At 39.3% G+C, this 19895-nt stretch overlaps 1 protein-coding gene across 5 annotated transcripts in view; it reads left to right on the top strand.

The window, feature by feature from the left end:
- Nucleotides 1-19895, top strand: part of CFAP47 (cilia and flagella associated protein 47) — a 642607-nt gene that overhangs the window by 183533 nt on the left and 439179 nt on the right. For all 5 annotated transcript variants that reach the window (XM_039536653.1, XM_039536643.1, XM_039536662.1 and 2 more), the window contains one exon: nt 19771-19868. In XM_039536653.1, coding sequence (XP_039392587.1) covers nt 19771-19868 — 98 coding nt within the window. The remainder of the gene's footprint in view (nt 1-19770; nt 19869-19895) is intronic.

The raw sequence follows: 19895 nt of genomic DNA, 5'->3' as shown, positions 1-19895 counted from the left end.
GTACATTTATCTACAGTTAAACCTCAGGGATGTTTGAGTGGGCTGTTAGAACAGATACACCAACTCTATAGAAAAACAGATCCTTGGTCCTAAATAATCTGAACTTGATATCCTTCAGTCATGCTGTCAGTCCATTTCTTTGACAGGCATTTCAAAGAAGGTTGGGATTGTGTTCCAGGGAGGGCTTTTCTGATGCTTTGACTGAGTTATTTCTTTTTAACATATGATTGTTTTTATACTGGTAGGTAGTCTTTATTACATGTTCTATGTGTGTTGGGATACCTAGAGCCCTTGAATGGGCACTTGTTGTTGTTTAGTTTAAATAAATATACATGTAACCTTTGAAATCTCTTGGTTGGCCAAAATATGCCACCTTTTCTCAGAAGACTTCACCTTGTTCATCTACATCTGTTCCCTCTAGTTTAAACTACTGTACTGCACTGGACTTCCTTCTTAGAAATAGCTATGTAGGCTACTTTTTCACTAGCTGATGTGTTAAGCAAGTCATCGAGAACAACTTGTGTCCAGCATTGGCTACAGCAAAATCTAGAAATATATTCAGATTCAGGTAAAAATCTTGGGTGTCTACAAATCCCTAATGGCTTAGAGCTCAGCTACCTCTGGGACCATTTTTCTTTCTCTCTTTTGGTGCTAAACCTCCACTCTTGTGCAATGTTTAAGGCATTCCATGATTTACTCAGTAGCAGGCCATTGCCTCCAGGATTTGCTTCTGTTAGAAATATAGCAAAACTGTCTATGTCCTGAAAGCTATTTGTCCTATCTTTTCCCTAAGTTTATGATGTGCTATCACCAGAACAAATTAGGTTAACAAATTTTGTGAAAATCTTGCAAATTTAGAAGGATAATTGTTCAAGTGTAGTTTTTCACATTTTGAAGGAAAAACTCTTCAGCTGCTAGAAAGAGCACTGGGATATCAAATTAATTGCTCTATATTGTAGTCATCTAAATGAAGTTTCAAGTCATGTTTCACACAGATCAAATCATGTAAGATCTTATCTTATCACAGAAATTTCCGAACCAGAATTGCTTTCCATGAGCAGGAAATTGCTGTTTGGACTTCAATTTTCTACTGTAATATTTCTTACGATATTTTGTCAGTTAAGAACACCACCAAATGAGTTTGTTTGCTTAACTATCAAAATATGAATCAATTTATCAAACTTCAATTTTCTCAAACTGCCATAGCTCCCTCACAAAAGAGTACAGTTAAGGCCATATGCATACTATTGGATTTTGATCTTTTTCTTCCAAAAGCAGGCTTAGTCTTTGCCAAAATAGATTTTTCTTAATACTTTGAAAATCTAGAAAGCCACTGAAATGGGAAGTTTTAAAGTAACTCATTGTATGACTTTTTCACCCCAGTGGTAGCTTTGCATTCTTCCACATTTTAGAAGTTACCGAGTACACCAATGAAATGGTAAAATCTTGGAATACTGGCACAGAACTTCGTACGGGCTTCATTGTAACTGTGACATTGAATCTTTCTTTGCAATAGGATTACAGTAATCTGTGTTAGAATAACATTAACATTTAAGCAAGACATGTAAATTTTCTTCTCCATATCCAGCTAGTATTAGAAGTATGACAGAAATAGCTTTCCTATCTCTGACATTGTGTTCCCATATTGCTGGTGTTATAAATGTATTAATTTTCTGCAATATAATGGCTACCAGTAGAAGAATTTTTTGAAATGTCAGTTTTCATTAACCTCTTTGATATTGATCCTTTGCAGCAGATGTTTAGCCTTCTTGTCCTCACCTTTAACCCCTTACATATCCTTCACCCTACATATCACTATTTCCCTTACAATTCTCCCAGTCCTTTCTCCTTTGTGTTCTCTTCATCCTGTGTCCCAGTCTTGGCTGCTTTTCTGAGTCCAAGCAGGGAACAGTGGCCTTGGCTACAAACCATCCTCAGTGTCATTTAAAGATAAGAGTCCCCTTAGCTGCTTAATTAGTTTATAAACTTTTGGTGACATTTCGACCCCTAGAAGACTGTATTTGGCACAAAATATATGTGGTAAATTATTATTTACCAAGGCAACCTCTGGAGAATGGAGACTTACCATGGTGGGGTGGGGTCTAATCCTTCTCAACAACTTGGTCAACTAAATCCTCTTCAATCATATAACAAGTTCTTCCTCTGAACATATCACAGACAAACACAACATAATCTTAGCAATGTAAAAGCCACAATTAGATTGGATGTTGGTTCTTTGGTCTTACAAAAGTGAATAATAATGAACAAATGGAATCGTTACAGGAAGATGGCTCAGTATTTCCAATAATGAATGAAAAGTTTACACAGAATCATCCTAGGAACACTTTGTGGAGGTGTACAGCAGAAAATTGCATTAGAGATTAGAGTAAAAATTCATCTAGCCCATAACGAACCAACAAAAATATTAAAAGGATGTGATCATTCAGATGAGCAACAGTCACATGTTCATTCTATAGGACTCAGCATAAGTCTACAGCAATGTCTCTTGATATTTCTCTGTGGCACTTTGTAAATATACTTTGGTCATCAAGTATATTCATATTTAATATGATTGCAATCGCTCCTTTGAAGAATACTCAGTATTGGAACAGATGAAGCTTGAATGACATCTTTGATTTTTTTTGGTATGCTGCCCTTCACTTTCATATGAACAACTGTATTGCTGTTAGTGATTCAGTGTTATGAGGACTGGCCCCTCGGAGTGTGTCTCAACCACCAAAGCATCCAGCTTTGCAAATGTGGTTGCATCCATATATTGGAATACAGTTATTAAATTGAGCAATGCTTCTGACTGTGCCACAGTTCTGAAAGTCTAGTTGTGCCAGACACCTGTGGGTAGGTAGAATTTTTGTCCCATGTAAAGACTTTATGGTTATATGACATTGATTGGCAGCAGACTGGTGTTGCAAACCATAGCTTGGATTATTCTGATGGTTCTCCAACCAAAGTAAAAATCACACAAACTCTGTATGGTGGGCACTGCAATGAGATTATGAAGAGAATGAACCCTCACTGTTTACTATGTCTGTATACCTCATTTCTCCAGGATTGAAAAATGTTATGTATTTTAATACCCAAGAAGAAATATGTTTGTGCTTAAACATGAAAATAGGCTGTTGTTACTCTAATGTTTAGGGTTTGATTGTCCTCACAAACAGATATGCCTTTCCTTGTGTATTGTAGAAACTGTCTGCTTGTTTTTGCATGCAAATCCAGTAATTGATGTTTCAAGATATGTTCTAATGAGCGTCCAAGTACTGAGAACGGACTAGAGTCCTTTGAGTACAAGAAATTTATTAAACTGTTTTTACTTGGATTTTAATTGCACTCTGAGTCATTAAGTCAACAAACTCCAGTAACTTAGAATATTTAATCATGCGTACAAAACAGAGCAATGCAAAGAAGGATTAGATGGAAGAAAGGGATGCTTCTGGATTTTTTTTTATTTATATTTCTTTAGGAATCCAGATAATCTATCCAATTTGGAGAGAGTTCCAGCACACATGATTCTCAACAGACAGGGAGCTCACATGTAACAATGATCAGTTCTGAGCACTTAGTCCTTCATAGAAAAGCGAAAAGCCTACATTTTATTGAGTTTAAGGGGCATATTGTGCCATTGATAATTAAGCAGAATTCCACTTTAAGTACAGTTTTTAGTACATTTGGAGAAATATTTTTAAAAAATCCTTTTTCTTCTAGTCATTAGTAGTTTGTGCCAGTTGGTGTTATATAGCTTTAAAGAAAGAGTTGGTATGAAAAGGGGTGGTACTTGAGGAGACCCACATACATGAAAAGATTCCAGCTGTCCACATGTCATCCAAAATATGGAAAATCTGGAGGATTGGCAAAAGGAGTTTAAGGAAAGAAATGAACTGTTTAGACCAATTTTCTTTTAATTTACAATTTAATTTTATTTCATGTATATATTTTGTGAAGGCTACCTAAACACAGATCACTGAGAGATATTCAGAGACCAGTCTGGTTTTCTGGCTTATATGACACATTTTCAGATGTCTACACTGGTACTGCATTCACATCGAAACAAGGTGCCTGTATTGTGTAAATCTAGTTGCACTTGGTGAACCTTTTGAACCTTGCATGCTCCAGCTGCTTCTGAAAGATCTTTTAGATGTGGAATCCAAAAGGCATATTGGTAGGTGCATTGGCTTAGTTTGTTCTAGTTATGTTAGTGATTTAGCTGTTTAGACATTTAATGTGGGTGATGCAGGGGATGCACCATTGGCTGTGTGTCCAGAGCAGTTTGTATAACCATTGCTATTTTCAGTAATAAGATGGGAGAAGCATTTTCATTATTTCATATTCTATGTGCTGGTATGAAACAGCAGACTGAAAGGTGAGAGGAATGTAATAATCCCTAGAAATCAACTGTCTTGTCTTATTTGAATGCTGAAATGATACACAGTATTGAAATAACTTCAAGGTCTTTATGTATTGGGGTATATTTATTCAAAGGTCCTGTATAATATTGGTCTAATCCAAACTAAACTTTTAATTGGGTTTTTTAGTTTATTAAGCTTGAGAAACAGATATAAATGCTGAGTGCTCTGTGGTCCAAATGCTTGCCAATACAGATAAAGTTTTGGTTTTCTTAATGAAAGAAAAATGAATGGTAAACCCATTGCTATTGAACTGTGGGAAAAACAGTATGTGACTATGTAGTAAAAGACTAATGTATGAAGTATCTGGTTGTGGCTCCATAGTTAAAGTTGAGTTGTTTTGCACTTAAAGCAAAGATTCAAACCTGTACAGTATATCCTCCCAAAAATTACAATACTTACTCTTTGAGCGCAGAATGTTTTATTTCTGAGAATTTATAAGTAAATTCATTAACTAGTTTAGGATTTAAAATTAAATAAAAATGGGTCTTATAAGAAATTTACTGCCTGGTGCCAGACTTTCTTTTCTTTTCTCTGGTTTTAACAAGATAACATTGAGGTGTCAAACTTATCATATAGTTTAATCACTGAAATCAGTTCAAATTTAGACTAGGTACAATTTTAAAATTTAAGATTAATGGTCATGTTCCCAATTGTTTTGCATGAATGAAAGTTTCTCCAGCAGAGGCGAAAGAATAATATTTTTCTACAGAGAATTTCTTGCAAGCCTGCTCTCTTTCAAAATAACTCGTACTGTTCTCACTGGGACTGAAACCACAGGCCATTCTGAACAGGGAATCCATCCTGCCTAGTTCTCACTGAGATTGAGTGTCCTCTCTATTTCCTGACAAAATAGGGGACCAGCATCTTCCTGGACTTCATTTTTATTGGGAACAATGGGAAGTACAGGCTTTTTTGAAAGAGGGCATCAGCTAATGACATCAGTCCCATTGAGGTCAGTGGGAGATGGTGTCCAGTTTGGAAGAGGAAAATTGCTTGCGAGTTTCTCTGAAGGAGATATTATTATGCAATAGATTAAACTCTCAGTTGTAAAAAAAAAAACAAAACAAAAAAAAAGTCAGAGACAATAAATAATTCTAAATATTTCTTCTCAGAATCTGTTACATTGGTTCTTCTCCTGATAGAGGGCAGGAGAGAAGAGAAAACTGGTGTGTATTCGTTTGCATGCATCCTGGGGGGTTACAGGAGGGAGAAGGGGCTATGTGTGCATGAGGATGTGGAGGACAGGAAGGAGGGGGAAAAAGGCAGGAGGAAAGGACTTTACTGCTTGTGTTGCAAAACAGCTGTAAATCTAGCTTAACTGGATAAAGGGGCAAAGCAATCACAGGATACTAGTGATTCTGTTTGTAAAAGCTAAAGTAAAAAACAAAAAACACCCAGAGAGTTCATATCTTCAAAGTAGGGCTGTCAATTAATCGCAGTTAACTCGTACGATTAACTCAAAACAATTAAAATCGCAGTTAAAAAAATTAATCGTGATTAATCGCAGTTTTAATCAGACTGTTAAACAATGGAATACCAATTGAAATTTATTAAATATTTTGATATTTTTCTATGTTTTCATATACATGGTATTCTGTGTTGTAATTGAAATCAAAGTGTATATTATTTTTTATTATAAATATTTGCACTGTAAAAATGATAAACAGAAGAAATAGTAATTAATAGAAATAGTATTTTTCAGTTCACCTCATACAAATACTATAGTGCAGTCTTTGTCGTGAAAGTGCAACTTAAGAATGTAGATTTATTTTTGTTATATAACTGCACTCAAAAACAAAACAATGTAAAACTTCACTCAGTCCTACTTCTTGTTCGGCCAATCGCTAAGATAAACAAGTTTGTTTACATTTACAAGAGATAATGCTGCCCTCTTCTTATTTACAATGTCACCAGAAAGTGAGAACAGGCATTTGCATGGCACTTTTGTAGCCGACATTGCAATATATTTACATGCCAGATATGCTTCGGCCACCATTCCAGAGGACATGCTTCCATGCTGATGACGCTTGTTAAAAAAAATAATGCATTAATTAAATTTGTGACTGAGCGCCTCAGGGGAGAATTGTATGTCCCCTGCTCTGTGTTTTACCTGCATTCTGCCATATATTTCATGCTATAGCAGTCTCGGATGATGATCCAGCACATGTTGTTCTTTTTAAGAACACTTTCACTGCAGATCTGACAAAACGCAAAGAAGATACCAATGTGAGACTTCTAAAGATAGCTACAACACTCGACCCAAGGTTTAAGAAACTGAAGTGCCTTCCAAAATCTGAGAGAGATGAGATGAGGAGCATGCTTTCAGAAGTCTTAAAAGAGCAACACACTGATGCGGAAACTACAGAACCCGAACCATCAAAAAAGAAATCAACCTTCTGCTGGTGGCATCTAAATTAATTACATGGGTGATTGCTAAAATTATTTTCCTCACCAATCAATCTTATTGTGTCACCTTGTCTCTTTGAATGGCTCCACAGGTTCTCCAGTGTCCACACACTCCTCCCACTTCAAGCTCAATCTAAAGACATTTCTTCCTCAATAGCCAAAAGAAGTGAATTATATCAAACATTCAAGGAACGGAAAACCCTACTCTTATTCCTTCTTCAGAGCCTCCTAGTGCATCCTGTCTTCTTTTTCTGTCTATTGGACTATAAATTCTTCAGGGCAGGGTCTGTCTTAATTTTGTTTCTTGTATAGCACTGAGCATACTGTTGATTCTTACCAAATACGAAGAAATAATCTGAGATCATCACAGAGAAAAAGGCATTCAGTTGTTTACAGACTTATTTATCTGAAGCCAAAGTTAAACTTGAACTTGACTGACATATTCTAAATCACGTTTTTATTATATTTACACAAATGCTTGCCAAATGACACAGACCTAGAATTGCGTAAGAGGGGTACTTTTTTTGCAAGCCATTTTGGAAGTACTTATTTGTGAGTGGAATGTTTAATTATAAATCTGAACAAATCAAAACACTGTGGTCACTGAACAGAGTCAAATCTGATTTCCTGATAACGTCAAAGATAAAGTCATTCTGGTTTAAAAGTAGTAGTTCCAGTGTTCACATTGGCACAAGTAATACCAGTGTTTCTCTTAATATCCCTTCCACACAACTCTTGAGAATATTTTGATTTTCCATGTTTATGGTAAAGAGCTGAGTGTGCCACTAAGTTGTGACTGTGTGCTTATCTATGATTAAGGCTACAATTATGTCCTACAGGTTAGGGAAATCATGGAATTTTTGACTTCTATTGACCTCTGTGACATTTTCTGCCACAGGTTGGAGCTCCCAGCCAGTCGTGGCGGGCAGCCGGTGGACCCTGCAGCTACCCTCCTGCGGTGGGCCTGGTGGGGACCACCATGCAGCTGCCCAACCCTGTGGGCAGGCAGACTCTGCAGCGGGGGACCCTGAAGCTTCCACTGACGGCAGCGGTGGGGGACCTGGGACCCCCCAGTAGCAGTAGGTGCTGAGCCTGCCTCCCCATTTTGTCAGGGATATTTTTAGTGAAAGTCAAGGACAGGTCCTGGGCTTCCATTAATTTTTGTTTATTACTCATGACCTGTTCATGACTTTCACTAAAAATATCCGTGACACAAGCTTAGTCTTTTATCTATGGTCAGATCTGATGCATATTTGCGTGAAAAGTGGGTGTAGTTACTGGACTCTTGTGGAGTTTCCAGCATGACTTCTGGGACTGCAAAGGTTGAGAATCTCTGCTTAAATACTCATCAGTATTTTAATCGAAAGACCCCTCAATGTAATCAAAATTTGAAAAGCTAAAATGTATGCTTGAGCAAAAAAAGAAACATTCTGTTCGTGACTTCGGTTTTCCATTGTTTATCAGCACTGAAACCGAGTAATTATGTTTAGAAAGTTTAATTATATTAGAGCAGCTAGCGTGGGGCTTTAATGCTAGACCTGTAATTATAATTAGAAAAGATAACTACTTTTGCATTTTGTTCTGTGACTAACTACTTACTCTAAAATACTTGGGAATAAACTAAATTGCTTGATATTAGAACTATTAACTGTTTCCAATACAAAAAGTGTACTTGTAAATATGTTTTAAATGGGAAAACATGATCAAATGTTTTAACTTTATAATATTCTAATTTTACAGTGGATTCCATGAAGCTAAATGAGACCTACTGTTAAATTATAAATATATTTTAAGATTAAATAAGATTAACATGTAGTGTAACTTTTAACCAAAACATTCATGTTCATGGATTTCCTTAGCCATATATGTTAAGATGTTGTAGGTATATCAAAGCCCAAGGGTGATACACATATTGGGATAATTAAAAACAGTAGAAGGTATAACTTGCAGAATTGATTAAAAAGCACAGAGACAGGGAGGGAGCGCATGCTGGGCTACAAAAAGAAGCAGAATTGTTAGCTGAGTCTTCTAGGCCTATTAGTGATATAAAATTTGACAAAAAGAGGGAAAAAAACTAATTGTTAAGATATAATCTGGAATAAAGTGGATTGAAGGGGACACCATAGAGCCTTCATCTTCAAAATTACTTGATCATTGAAACATTACAGCTACTGCATCACATGGTTTTTAATAAATGTAAACAACTTGACAGTTGGTTCCTTCTCATGATCAGACTGGACAGACTTCTTAAATGTTGTGGATAGAACTGGTTGAAATTTTTGAGTGGAAAGTTTTCCTGCTGAAAAATACAGTCTAATCAAACAGATTTTTTGGGGGGAGGGGGAGGAGGAAAAAATTAATCCTGAAAAAATTAAATTTTTCCAATAAAAAGGGTCTAAATGAAAGCTTTAATTTGGAATTAACAATTCAAAATGAATAAAAGCTGAAACTACACTTCGTGTCTGCTCAGAATGACAATTTTCATTTAGTTACAACTTAATGCCATTTTCACTGTTTGTTTTTTTTAAACTAAGAAAAAACTCAAAATTCCCTTTGAAGTAAAAATGAAACTATTTTTTTCTTTTTTTTTATTGGTTTGATTTTTCCTTAAGAAAAATATAATTTTGAATAAAAAATTTCAAGCAAAGATTTTTCATTTGCAAGTTCTTGTGGGAAAATTTTTTTTCTGACCAGCTCTAGTTCTAACTGTAAACTGTTGGGAGTTGACTGTTCAAACATGGAAGTGGGACAAAACAAAAACAACAAAAGTTTCATCCCATGCTTGAACTATAGTCATTGTTTGAGGGGAAAAAAATAGAAGCATTGGATGCAAGAGTAAGATTTGGGGACTTCAACATCTGAGTCAAGGGAGAGAATTATTTCAGGAGTGGGTGGGTTAGCTTTTGTGGCCTGCATCTTGCGGGAGGTCAGACTAGATGATCATAATGGTCCCTTCTGATCTTAAGTTCTATGATTCTATGAACTTTTGGTCCTGACTTTTAGCCAGGCTTCGATCTCAAATTCAGTATTGTGGTTACTCTTTGTGCCCACGGTTGCACTTATTTTGATGCCTGACTATCTGATTACATCTGAATGTTGGGAAGCTGGACATCTAAATGAGTTCAGTTGCAGACATAAACAGTTATAATATCTGCAGGAGAGAGACAGCATGCTCTGATCAAATACAGTAGTCGGTGGTAGTGGCAGTAGGTTTTACAGCTTAGTCCAATGGCTTTTCACTTCTTGAAACCTGGGTCTTAGTTATAGCTTAAGTCACACAAAAATATTTTTGGATCTTCTCTTAACCTCAGCTTGATAGATGTCCACATTGAAACAAAACCATAATACTGGAGAAGGCCCCTGCTAGATTAGCTGTTGGTGTTACAGGTTAGGACTGAGGTACATTTTCATAGTGCTGTAGATAAGCTTGCACAGCATCCACTCATGTTCTCTGTGTGTATATATACTGAAATATCTGCAAATAACACATACAATGATAAACAACTAAATAAATATTCCAGCCACTGAAGTGTTCCTGTTCTATATATGCACAAAATATATGAAATGTGAACATTTTTTGTTCTAGTGTGTAGTAGGGTAGTTTGTCATATTTTGAATTTTTTTTATAATGTGATTAATTATTAATAGGCTAATTACTTTCCTACTTTCTCTTTTTTTCCCTTTTTCCATGGATTTTGGGTTTTTGTTTTTCTATACAGCGGACTTTTGAAGCAATTTTAAAAAATCACAGGACAATCTGTGTCTTATGCTGTGCATAGTAGTGCAATGGCTTTAGTATTAAATAAGTTAGACTAAACTACATCTTTATTCTCACATTGGTGAACATGATCATGAAATTAAAAGGGAAGCCTTTCAACTGACTGTCACTGAGAAGCATGCCAAAGTGGCAGGTCATAAGTTTGATCTTACATGTACAGTATCTTTTTCTTGCTGCATGAACATTAAATCAGTACTTTTTTCTACAGAGCACTTTTTCTTTACACAATGACAACCTCTTAAGACATGACACTTATCCAGCAGATATGAATGTCTGTACAAAATTGTCTTCTAAATAATTCTTTTTGACCTGTGCTTCAAAAGCAGTTTTTGGATCACTAATGGAAAGTTAGATTGTTCCCTGGTAATCTTGTACTTCTGAAGTCTGCAAAACGCAATCCTGAAATTCTAAATGACATTCTCTCATGAACTAAGTATTTCTTTCACTGTGGAGAAAATTTAGAGGTAAAATGTTTTTATGTAAATCTGTCTGGAAAGGGCACCTGTTCTCCAGAAATAAAACTGTATAGTTTACAATCAAATTACTTAACTGTTTTGATGCAGCAATTTCCAAATATTGTAAATGCATGCTGGCTATTATAATTTAACAATATTCTAAATCTGGGTGTGCATTAACAATCTTTAAATTAACTGCAAAATTCTTCCATGACACACACACATTTAGTTTGAGATAATTTTATCAGTGTGTTTTCTAGATTGCTTTATGAGAGCAAAGTATTTAAAATGGTCCCCAAGTCATCACTTTTTATTTGAGATGGCCTGTTAATATATTTACTTTGCATTACTACAAGACTTGATGTGAATTTTCAACATCTAAATAATTAGCTCTTTGTGAAATCTTTTGTTTCTTGAATCTGAAGCATAATAATTGCAATAGCTGCAGAATTACTGTTCCATCTGAGCTTTTGATTTGGAGTCAGTACATCCATTCAGTGTAAATGTGATTATTCTCAATTAAATTTGTCTGTCTGAATTTTTTGGAAGGGGTTTCTTTGTAAACATGGTGATGATGTATGTTAGCCTTCCTGGAAAAAAAAACAAACAAACCAGATCTTCTAGTGAAGCCACTGGGGAAAATCATGACATGTCATGGTTCACATATTATCAGCTCCATAATGTGCTCATCCTCAGTGCTGATTCTTCTGTAACTAACTGTCCCTGTGGCTGCCTGAGATAAGCGAGTGGCTGAAGCATCTGATTGAATCTAAAGTCAAGAAAGACAGATGATGAAAGGAAAAGATTTTGAAGATTCAGAGCTTCTCATGGTACTGGGGAAGTATTCCACCCTTAAATAGTCACATTACAGCTAAATGTTCTTTTCAATTCTATTGCTTCTGGACTCTTATGCCCTTTGCTTTTCGGCAATGACTTGACTAAAATGATCTGTGCCTGCAGACTCCCAGGCTATATAACTGAAACTGGCTGAACTGGGAAATGAGTGCATAAAGACGCTCCATCGGATTCAAAACACAGCAGCTTTCTTCTCACTCTGGTGCTCTGCTCATTACACTGACTGTTCATAAATTATCAGATACATTTCAAGATACTGTTTTTCATCTTTAAAACCCTTAGTGTCACTGAACCAAGCTACCAAATGGAATGCATTTTTCTGAGGAAGATTGAATTCCCTTGGAAGTTATGTTCCATAGTAACATCAACCTCATGAGAGCAGAAGACAGACCTTTCTTGACTACTGGCTGAAGACCATGGCAATATATGTGCTCGATAATGTCAGAGCTGGGGCATAGGCAGCCTGGGCTGGCGGTTAGCATTGGGAACAGGCTGAGGGTCTAGGGGCTAGGAGTCAATTACTAGGAATCAGGCTAGGTTGGAATGCCAGGAGATCAGACTTGAGAGACAAACCAGAGGGCAGGGATCACGAGTCATGCTGAGTCAGGAAATCAGGAGGTCAGGCTCAGGTGACAGGATCAGAAGGCAGTTACCAAGAGTTAGGTCAAGTCATGATACCATATGGTCAGGATACCAGGAGATCATGTTTGGGTGACAGAACCAGAGGACAGGAACCAGGAGGCAGTACGGAGAGTCAGGCTCAGTCCATAGATACCCATAGACTTCCTGGGAAGTCAGGATCTGGTGATGGAATGGGAGGGCAGGAATCAGGAGGCAGTTAGCAAGGATCAGACTGAGTTGAGGATGCCAGGAGGTCAGGATTAGAAGGCAGGAACAAGTAATCACCAGACTAGCCGCCTGTGGCAGGGGGAAGCCTAGTCGTACGGACAGCTTCCTGTTTCCTTTTCTGTCTTAAATCAGGGCTGCAGCCCAATCACGAGCTGTGGAGTTCTCCTAATCAGAGCATTAGGGTGGGACTTCTGCAGCTTGAGGTCTTCAAACCACAATTTGAAGATTTCAATAACTCAGACATAGGTTAGGGGTTTGTTATAGAAGTGGGTGGGTAAGATTCTGTGGCCTGCTTTGTCCAGGCGGTCAGACTAGATGATCATAATGGTCCCTTCTGATCTTAAAGTCTATGAGTCTGAGACTTGTGCCCCAGTTGGGCTTCATGGAGCCTGGTCCCTGCTGCTGTCTGTGAGCTTCTAGATGGAGGATTGGAGTGTGATGACTCCCAAGACCCCCTCTGACCTGGGTTCAAGACCCATGGGACCTGACCTCACTCTTGCGGGTGCCTTCCAGTCTCTGTGGGTCCAGACTGCTCAGGGTGGTTCTCATAGAAAGCTTGTATTAGAGCGAGTGTGTGAATGTTTTCCACTGGCTCCCATGTACATTCCTCAGGGCCATAGCCTTCCCAGTCAATCAGATATAAAAGTTTATCCTGATGGTGTTTAGAATCCAAGATCTCACGCATGACACATTCCTTGTGGCCTTGTATGCATACTGATGGGGGAGGTGGTTGGGTCCTGTGCGGAAATTAATCCTTGGCATAAAGTTTTAGGAGGGATTTGTGGAATACCAGGTGGATCTTGAAAGATCGGGGTAGGTGTAGTTCAACAATGACCAGGTTAACTTGGTTACAAATTTGATAAGGGCCAAGGAACTGGAAGTCCAAGTTATGTGACAGTCTGTTTGTGTAGAGGTGCTCTGTTGAGAGCCACACTGTTTGTCCCACTGAATAGGTGGAGTCTGGATGAAGATGTTGGGTCTGCATGTCATTTATAGTTGACTTTTTTGCTTTTTCCAAATGGCCCTTTGCTTCTTCCTGGATATGATGAATCCTCTGCACCAAGTCCAAGGTGTTTGGGTTAGGAGAGGTCATAGATAGCTGTGGGTGGAATCAGGGGTGATACCCATAGTTGTCAAAGAAGGGGATTGTCCCTTCTTTGTGTAATCTGCATTGTATGCAAACTCCACATAGGGTAATAGTGAGGAACAATCATCTTGATGAATGTTAATATAACATTGTAGGTATTGCTCTAAAATTTGATAGATCCTTTCCATCTGGCCATTGGACAGAGAGTAGTAGAAGGAGGAGAGATGCAGCTGGAACCTCAGAAGGGCCTCACACCAGAATTAGGCTGTAAAGTATGATCCAAAATCAACAGTGATATCTTTTTTTTCTCATGGCCCTGAATGTGCCACATAATACAGGCCTTCATGCAATCCTGCAATGGGTGTGCTCAAGCTAAGATGCTGTGCCACAAACCCTGCGATACACTCCATTCTGAAGACACTCCAACCTGATCCTGGGTCATTTAAGCATTGGATTTTATCGTGAAGCTGTCAAAGTCCTGTGGACTTACAACAGTCTTGATGGTGGTAGACCAATTCACCAAAATGGCCCAGAGGTAACTTATGGCATAGCTGTAAGGCCACCACTCTTGCCTGACTTGGGGGAACATTAATGCGGTTATTCTCTAATGTAACCCCCTTCTAAGTGTTGTCTGCTTCCCTGTAAATGGCAGCTTGTTTGTCTGGCAGAATTTCTGAGGCAGAACAAATCAGTGTGACTAGGTCCTGACAAAGAGCACTATTCAGGAAGTTGAGGGGTTTGAGAATGTGAGCCAGTTCCTGGCTAGGTCTATGTGGTTCAGTGTCAAAGTTCCAGGACAAGGCCTTGGTCTTGCTGTTATTGGTTCTGGAGTGATACGTGATAGTGAAGTTGAACCATTTAAAAAAAAATGAGCCCACTAGAGGTGCCATTGGTTTAATACCTTTGCATTGCACAGATATTCCAATTGTTTGTGTCAGTGTATATTTGGACTAGATGGTGAGTCCCTTCCAAATAATGTTGCCACTCTTCAAAGGCCACCTTAGTGGCTTGGAGCTCCTTATCCAAGATCTCCTAGTTCTCTTTGGGAGTAAGCTTCCACAAATAATAGGCATGTGGGTGTAGTGTTTTGTTCAGATCTGTGTTGCTGGGAGAGTATGACCCTGATTGTCATACTAGAGGCATCAGCTTCTACTAAAAAGGTTCAGGAGGCATCAGGGTGGGCCAGTATGGGTGCAACGGTAAAGGCGAGTTTCAGCTGATCAAATATATGTTAGGTGTGGGGGACACCACTGGAACTTCGCATTCTTCCAGAGCAGAGCATAGAGGATCAAATGCACACTTCTCAAGCTTAGCATAGAGTCCATGCAGCCGTAAACTCTCAAGAACTGCTCAAGCATGACCAGTGTTTGTAGTTTTTAGGATTGTCTAGAAAAAGCACTATATATTGGTCCAGAATGTACAGGAACACTTTGTTTATAAACTGCAGGAAGGTACTGGGGGCTTTGGTCAGATTGAACTGCACTACCAGGTATTCAAAATGACCACAGTGCATTTGGAAGGTGGTCTTCCATTCATCATCTTCCCTAATACTCATGAGTTATAGTCTCCTGGGAGGGCCACCTTAGTAAACATATGGGAAGTCCCCATGTGATCCAGTAACTAAGGAATCCGGGGCAGAGGGTACTGATTCCTTACTCTTGATTCAGGGCACGGTAGTTAACAATGTTGGAGACTGCTGTCTCCTTTCCTAACACAGGAATGGAGCACTGGCCAGCGATGATGATTTGTGGATACATTCTTGGACCAGATTCTCCTGAAGGTATTGACAGAGCGCAGCCAGTTCAGGTTTGGACATGGTGTAAATCCGCCCGAACGGCACTTTTTCCCCCAGCTGTAATTCTGTGGGACAGTCATAGGCCTGATGTGATGGGAGACTTTCTGCATTCTTCTTTTCAAACACATCGGCACAATTCTGGTATTTTGGGAGAAGTTCCGATGTAGCTTCAGGGAGTGCCTCTGACAGTGCTGTAGACAAAATGCAGAAGGGAAGCTGATTTCTCTATTCTTTCTAGTGGATGAGAGGATCATCATAGGTCAGGCAGGGAATTCAAATATTCAGGGGGAAGTGCTGGGAATTAATCACACTGAATTGTATTGTCTTACGGTGCTCTGGGATGACCGCTTCCAGAGGGGTGGTTTCTTCAGTCACGGGGCCTGAAGAAAAAGGGGACCCATCAACAGTGTCTCTCAAGTCTGGAACAACCTTGTGTTGCTCAGGCTGTTATGGCATCTCTTCATGGCCATCTTTTCTTTTATTTCTTCCCACGAACTCCACTGAAACATACAATTGTACCACCTCATTCCATTTGGTATCTGCTGTTAGACAGCAGAAGTGCACCAAGTAGATAGCCACTATATCCTGCCCCTGCTGGAGTGTCCTCAGAGCAGCCTTGGCTGTTCGAGCTCAGTGCAGATCATTGAATATTACCGATGTGGATTGGAAGAAAGCATTCCAATTCAACAGTACTGGACTGTCATTTTCCAGAAGTGAGGAGGCCCAGTCTAGTGATTTAGCATACTAACTACCAGGCACGTGGACTGATCAAAGGCATAGGTCTGGGGTTATATTGGGAACAGGAGTTGGTTAATGAAGCCCTGGAACCACTGGTGGAGCCCATCAAAACACTCTGGCAGGGGAACCTTATGACCTTGTTCAGGGTAGGGCGCTTCAAGTCATGCCCAAAGTTTGGTGTTTTCTGTCCACAGCTTGTCTACTTATTTCTGGAGTAGATGGTTCACCATGAGCAGTTGCACAATCTGATCCTACGAGGCTTGATTAGCTGCCTGAAAGCGGGTGGCTCATGCGGGTGAGTCTGGTGCTTCCGGAGATAGTGGCTGGACTGCTGGGTCTGTTCCTCTCATGCTCAGCCCACTCCTATGGGTTACAGTGGTCCATACAAGCTGTCAGGGCTGGGGCATGGGCAGCCCTGGCATAGGGCTTAGTGTTTGGTACGGGCTGTGGGGTCCAGAGCCATGAGCCACTTACCATGAATCAGGCTGGATTGGAACACCAGGAGATCAGAATTCAGAGGAAAAAATGGAAGGCAGAGATTGAGTCAATTACCAAGAGTCTGGCTGAGTCAGGATACTAGGAGGTCAGATTCAGGCTTCAAAACCGGACTGCAGGATCAGGCAACAGAACTGGAAAGCAGTTACCAAGGTTGAGGCTGAGTGAGGATGTCAGGAGGTCAGGATCGGAAGACGGGAACAGGAAAACACCACACCAGCAGTCCATGGCAGGGTGAAACCCAGTTGTATGGAAAACTTGTTTCCTCCTCTGGCTTCCTCCTCTAGGGTCTGCGGGCCAGTCAGGAGCCTTGGAGCTCTCCCAATCAGGAGTGGGGCTTGTGCCTCAGTTGGGCTTCATGGACCCTTGTCCCAGCTGCTGTTTGTGAGATGTCAGGTGGAGGATTGGTGGCTCCCAGACCCCCCACGGACTTGGATTCGAGACCTGCAGGGCCTGATAGATAAGATAGAAATCCTAATGTTCACTGCATGGTTTTTTTTTTTTAATACTGTACTTTCAAAAAGAAAGCATGACATGTCCAAACTGTCTTCATTCCATACAACCTGCCTCAAAAAAATCCTTCATATCTTTTGGCCAAGAACAATCTCAAACCAAGATCTGTTGACACAGTGCAGCCACGAGGATCTGAGCACCTTCATTGCCAGGAGGCATTGGAGATGGATTGGTCATGTGCTTCAGATGGAAACTGATTCCATCACCAGAGTAGCAGTAAGATGGACACGTGAAGGCAAGCGAAAACGAGGCTGCCCAAAAACAACATGGCGAAGAGTTGTGGAAGCTGAGCTGAAAAACCTGGGGCACAGCTGAGGAACCATTGAAAGACTTGCCAGGAGTGCAGTGGAGGAGCTCCGTTACTGCCCTAAATGCCAGAGGAGTAATAGGAACATCATGATGATGATGATGAATATCAACCATCTTCTGCTGAAGGTTGCAGTCTGACTATTTTAGTGAATAAGGACATATAGGAATTCTTTCATGGTATATTCCTCCTTCAGAGTCACTGGATAACTAGATGTTTCAGACGGGCAATATTAAGCCTCTGATGTAGCCTGAATTCCTGAGATGCACAGAGTATTTTTTTTTCCTGCTCTGATGCTTGCTTTTTGGAGCATGTATCATTTATAACAGATCTCCTCCTCTCTTGGGTCTGTGCTTCTAGTAGATAGCTCCTAGGAAGGGCAGTCCTATAGCAAAAGTTCTAAAGTATTGACTTCAGCAGGAAGGATAGTGTGCTTCCGCTGTGTGAAACCACTTCCATCCCTACTGCCTGTACTAAGAGTTCTTCTTTTCCTGCTGGTGGCAGTGGAGCTCCCTAGGGATCACTTTGCTGTTCTCAGCAATTTGCTTTTATAAACTCATTTATTTCATAGCATGCCTTTCTTCAAAAAGTCACTGTAATCTCTTTATTGCCTCTTCCTGTTCAGGATCTGTTTATAATATGTTGTTTCTGAATATCTGGTCATATAACAGCCTGAAAGAGGCACACCACAACCTTGCAGGCTTCCGTAGGTAGGAGTGAAGTGACAGCCAGAGACACTGTGCCCAGTGGAAGCTGGAATGAGCCCAATCTATGTGGTAGCCTAGCCAGGGGCCATGCCCACAGTGCTCTTTAGATTTAGGAACCTAGAACCACACTTGTTCAAGGATCTGTGTAAAGGAAGCAAAACAAAGGCTTTTGTGATGAAGTGGCAGAGGAAGCAGGTCTCTGAGCCCACTGTAACTGATGAAAAAATGGCACATAATTAAAATGAATGTAAGCTGGCACATATACTGTACTTCATAAATTATGCAAATTGATTAGCAAAGTAGCAGTAAATTAACAAAATACAAGTGGTTCTCTAAACACTTGAAAGACTCTGTTTTAAATGAATGGTGTGTATATATAGACACTAACCAAAATCCTTTTGTATAAGTCAATAATGACTTTAAAGGTTTTAAAGCGTATTTCAGATTAAGATTTTAAGTCATTAAACTGTTTCCTTAGTTTTTTAAAGTTTTTCTTTTTAAGAGCGGGGGATAAATATTTTAAGCACTGATGTGTTAAATATTAAAGCTGGAAAACATAATTGTCATTTATGAAATATGGGTAACTTAACTGAGTGATTACTTTTCACAAAAGCACCGGGAAAACAAAAATGATTCAATTATGTGAGGATTCAGAGTGCATATGCTGAAGCAAAGGTAGAGCTAGTTGTCCGCTTAATTGTGCATCAGTAAATGGAAACTGTTCAGTTTCATTTACATAACACTTGTTGATTAATTAGTGCCAAATAATTCAATGGTTTAAACAAAATAACAACAACAACAACAAATAACCGAGTTGCACTGGCATGGTTTACATGGCTTATCTTGAAAGTATTCAAGTGTTTTCTTGCATTTCAGGGGCTTTGTATAAATATCAGTGCCCCTATGAATGGAATGAAACTGTGTGTGTGTGCGCACACACAAACATATATAACCCAAGCATTTAAACAAATAGAGTTAAGGACTTCATAAATCTTAAACAACCCACATAATGAAAGAGGTGCCCACTCACCTGCCTTTCTTCCTGTTGTTTGAGTCCTTTAATTGTATTACAAGTGGCTGAAAAGAACTGGGGATGGTTACACTGGAAATCCCTTCGTGGTGAATATTCAGCTGTATCATACTATGAAGGAGTCGTTTCTGTACTTTGGATGGTTCTGGCACACACCCAATATGTTCCCAGCAACATTACTTTACAGAAGAGAGATATTCTGAGAACTTTAGTACAGATGTGTAACTTGTCTTTATTAGTTATTTCATAGGTCATCCTTTCTGTGAAAAGTTACGGTAGAACCTCTCAAGGGAGAAGATAATTCTAACCTGTGTTATATTGTTTCAAACAGGTGAAGTACCACCTATGAGATGGATAGTAAATTTTGACAGAGATCTTCTAGATGGTCTAGTATTGGCAGCACAGGTGGCAGCTTATTGCCCATATTTGGTAAGAACTTTTTTCATATCTTCTTAT

This window comes from Mauremys reevesii, linkage group 1, assembly GCF_016161935.1.
Source record: "Mauremys reevesii isolate NIE-2019 linkage group 1, ASM1616193v1, whole genome shotgun sequence".
In the NCBI taxonomy this organism is placed as follows: domain Eukaryota; kingdom Metazoa; phylum Chordata; order Testudines; family Geoemydidae; genus Mauremys; species Mauremys reevesii.
This window is presented reverse-complemented; position numbering and strand designations above follow the sequence as displayed.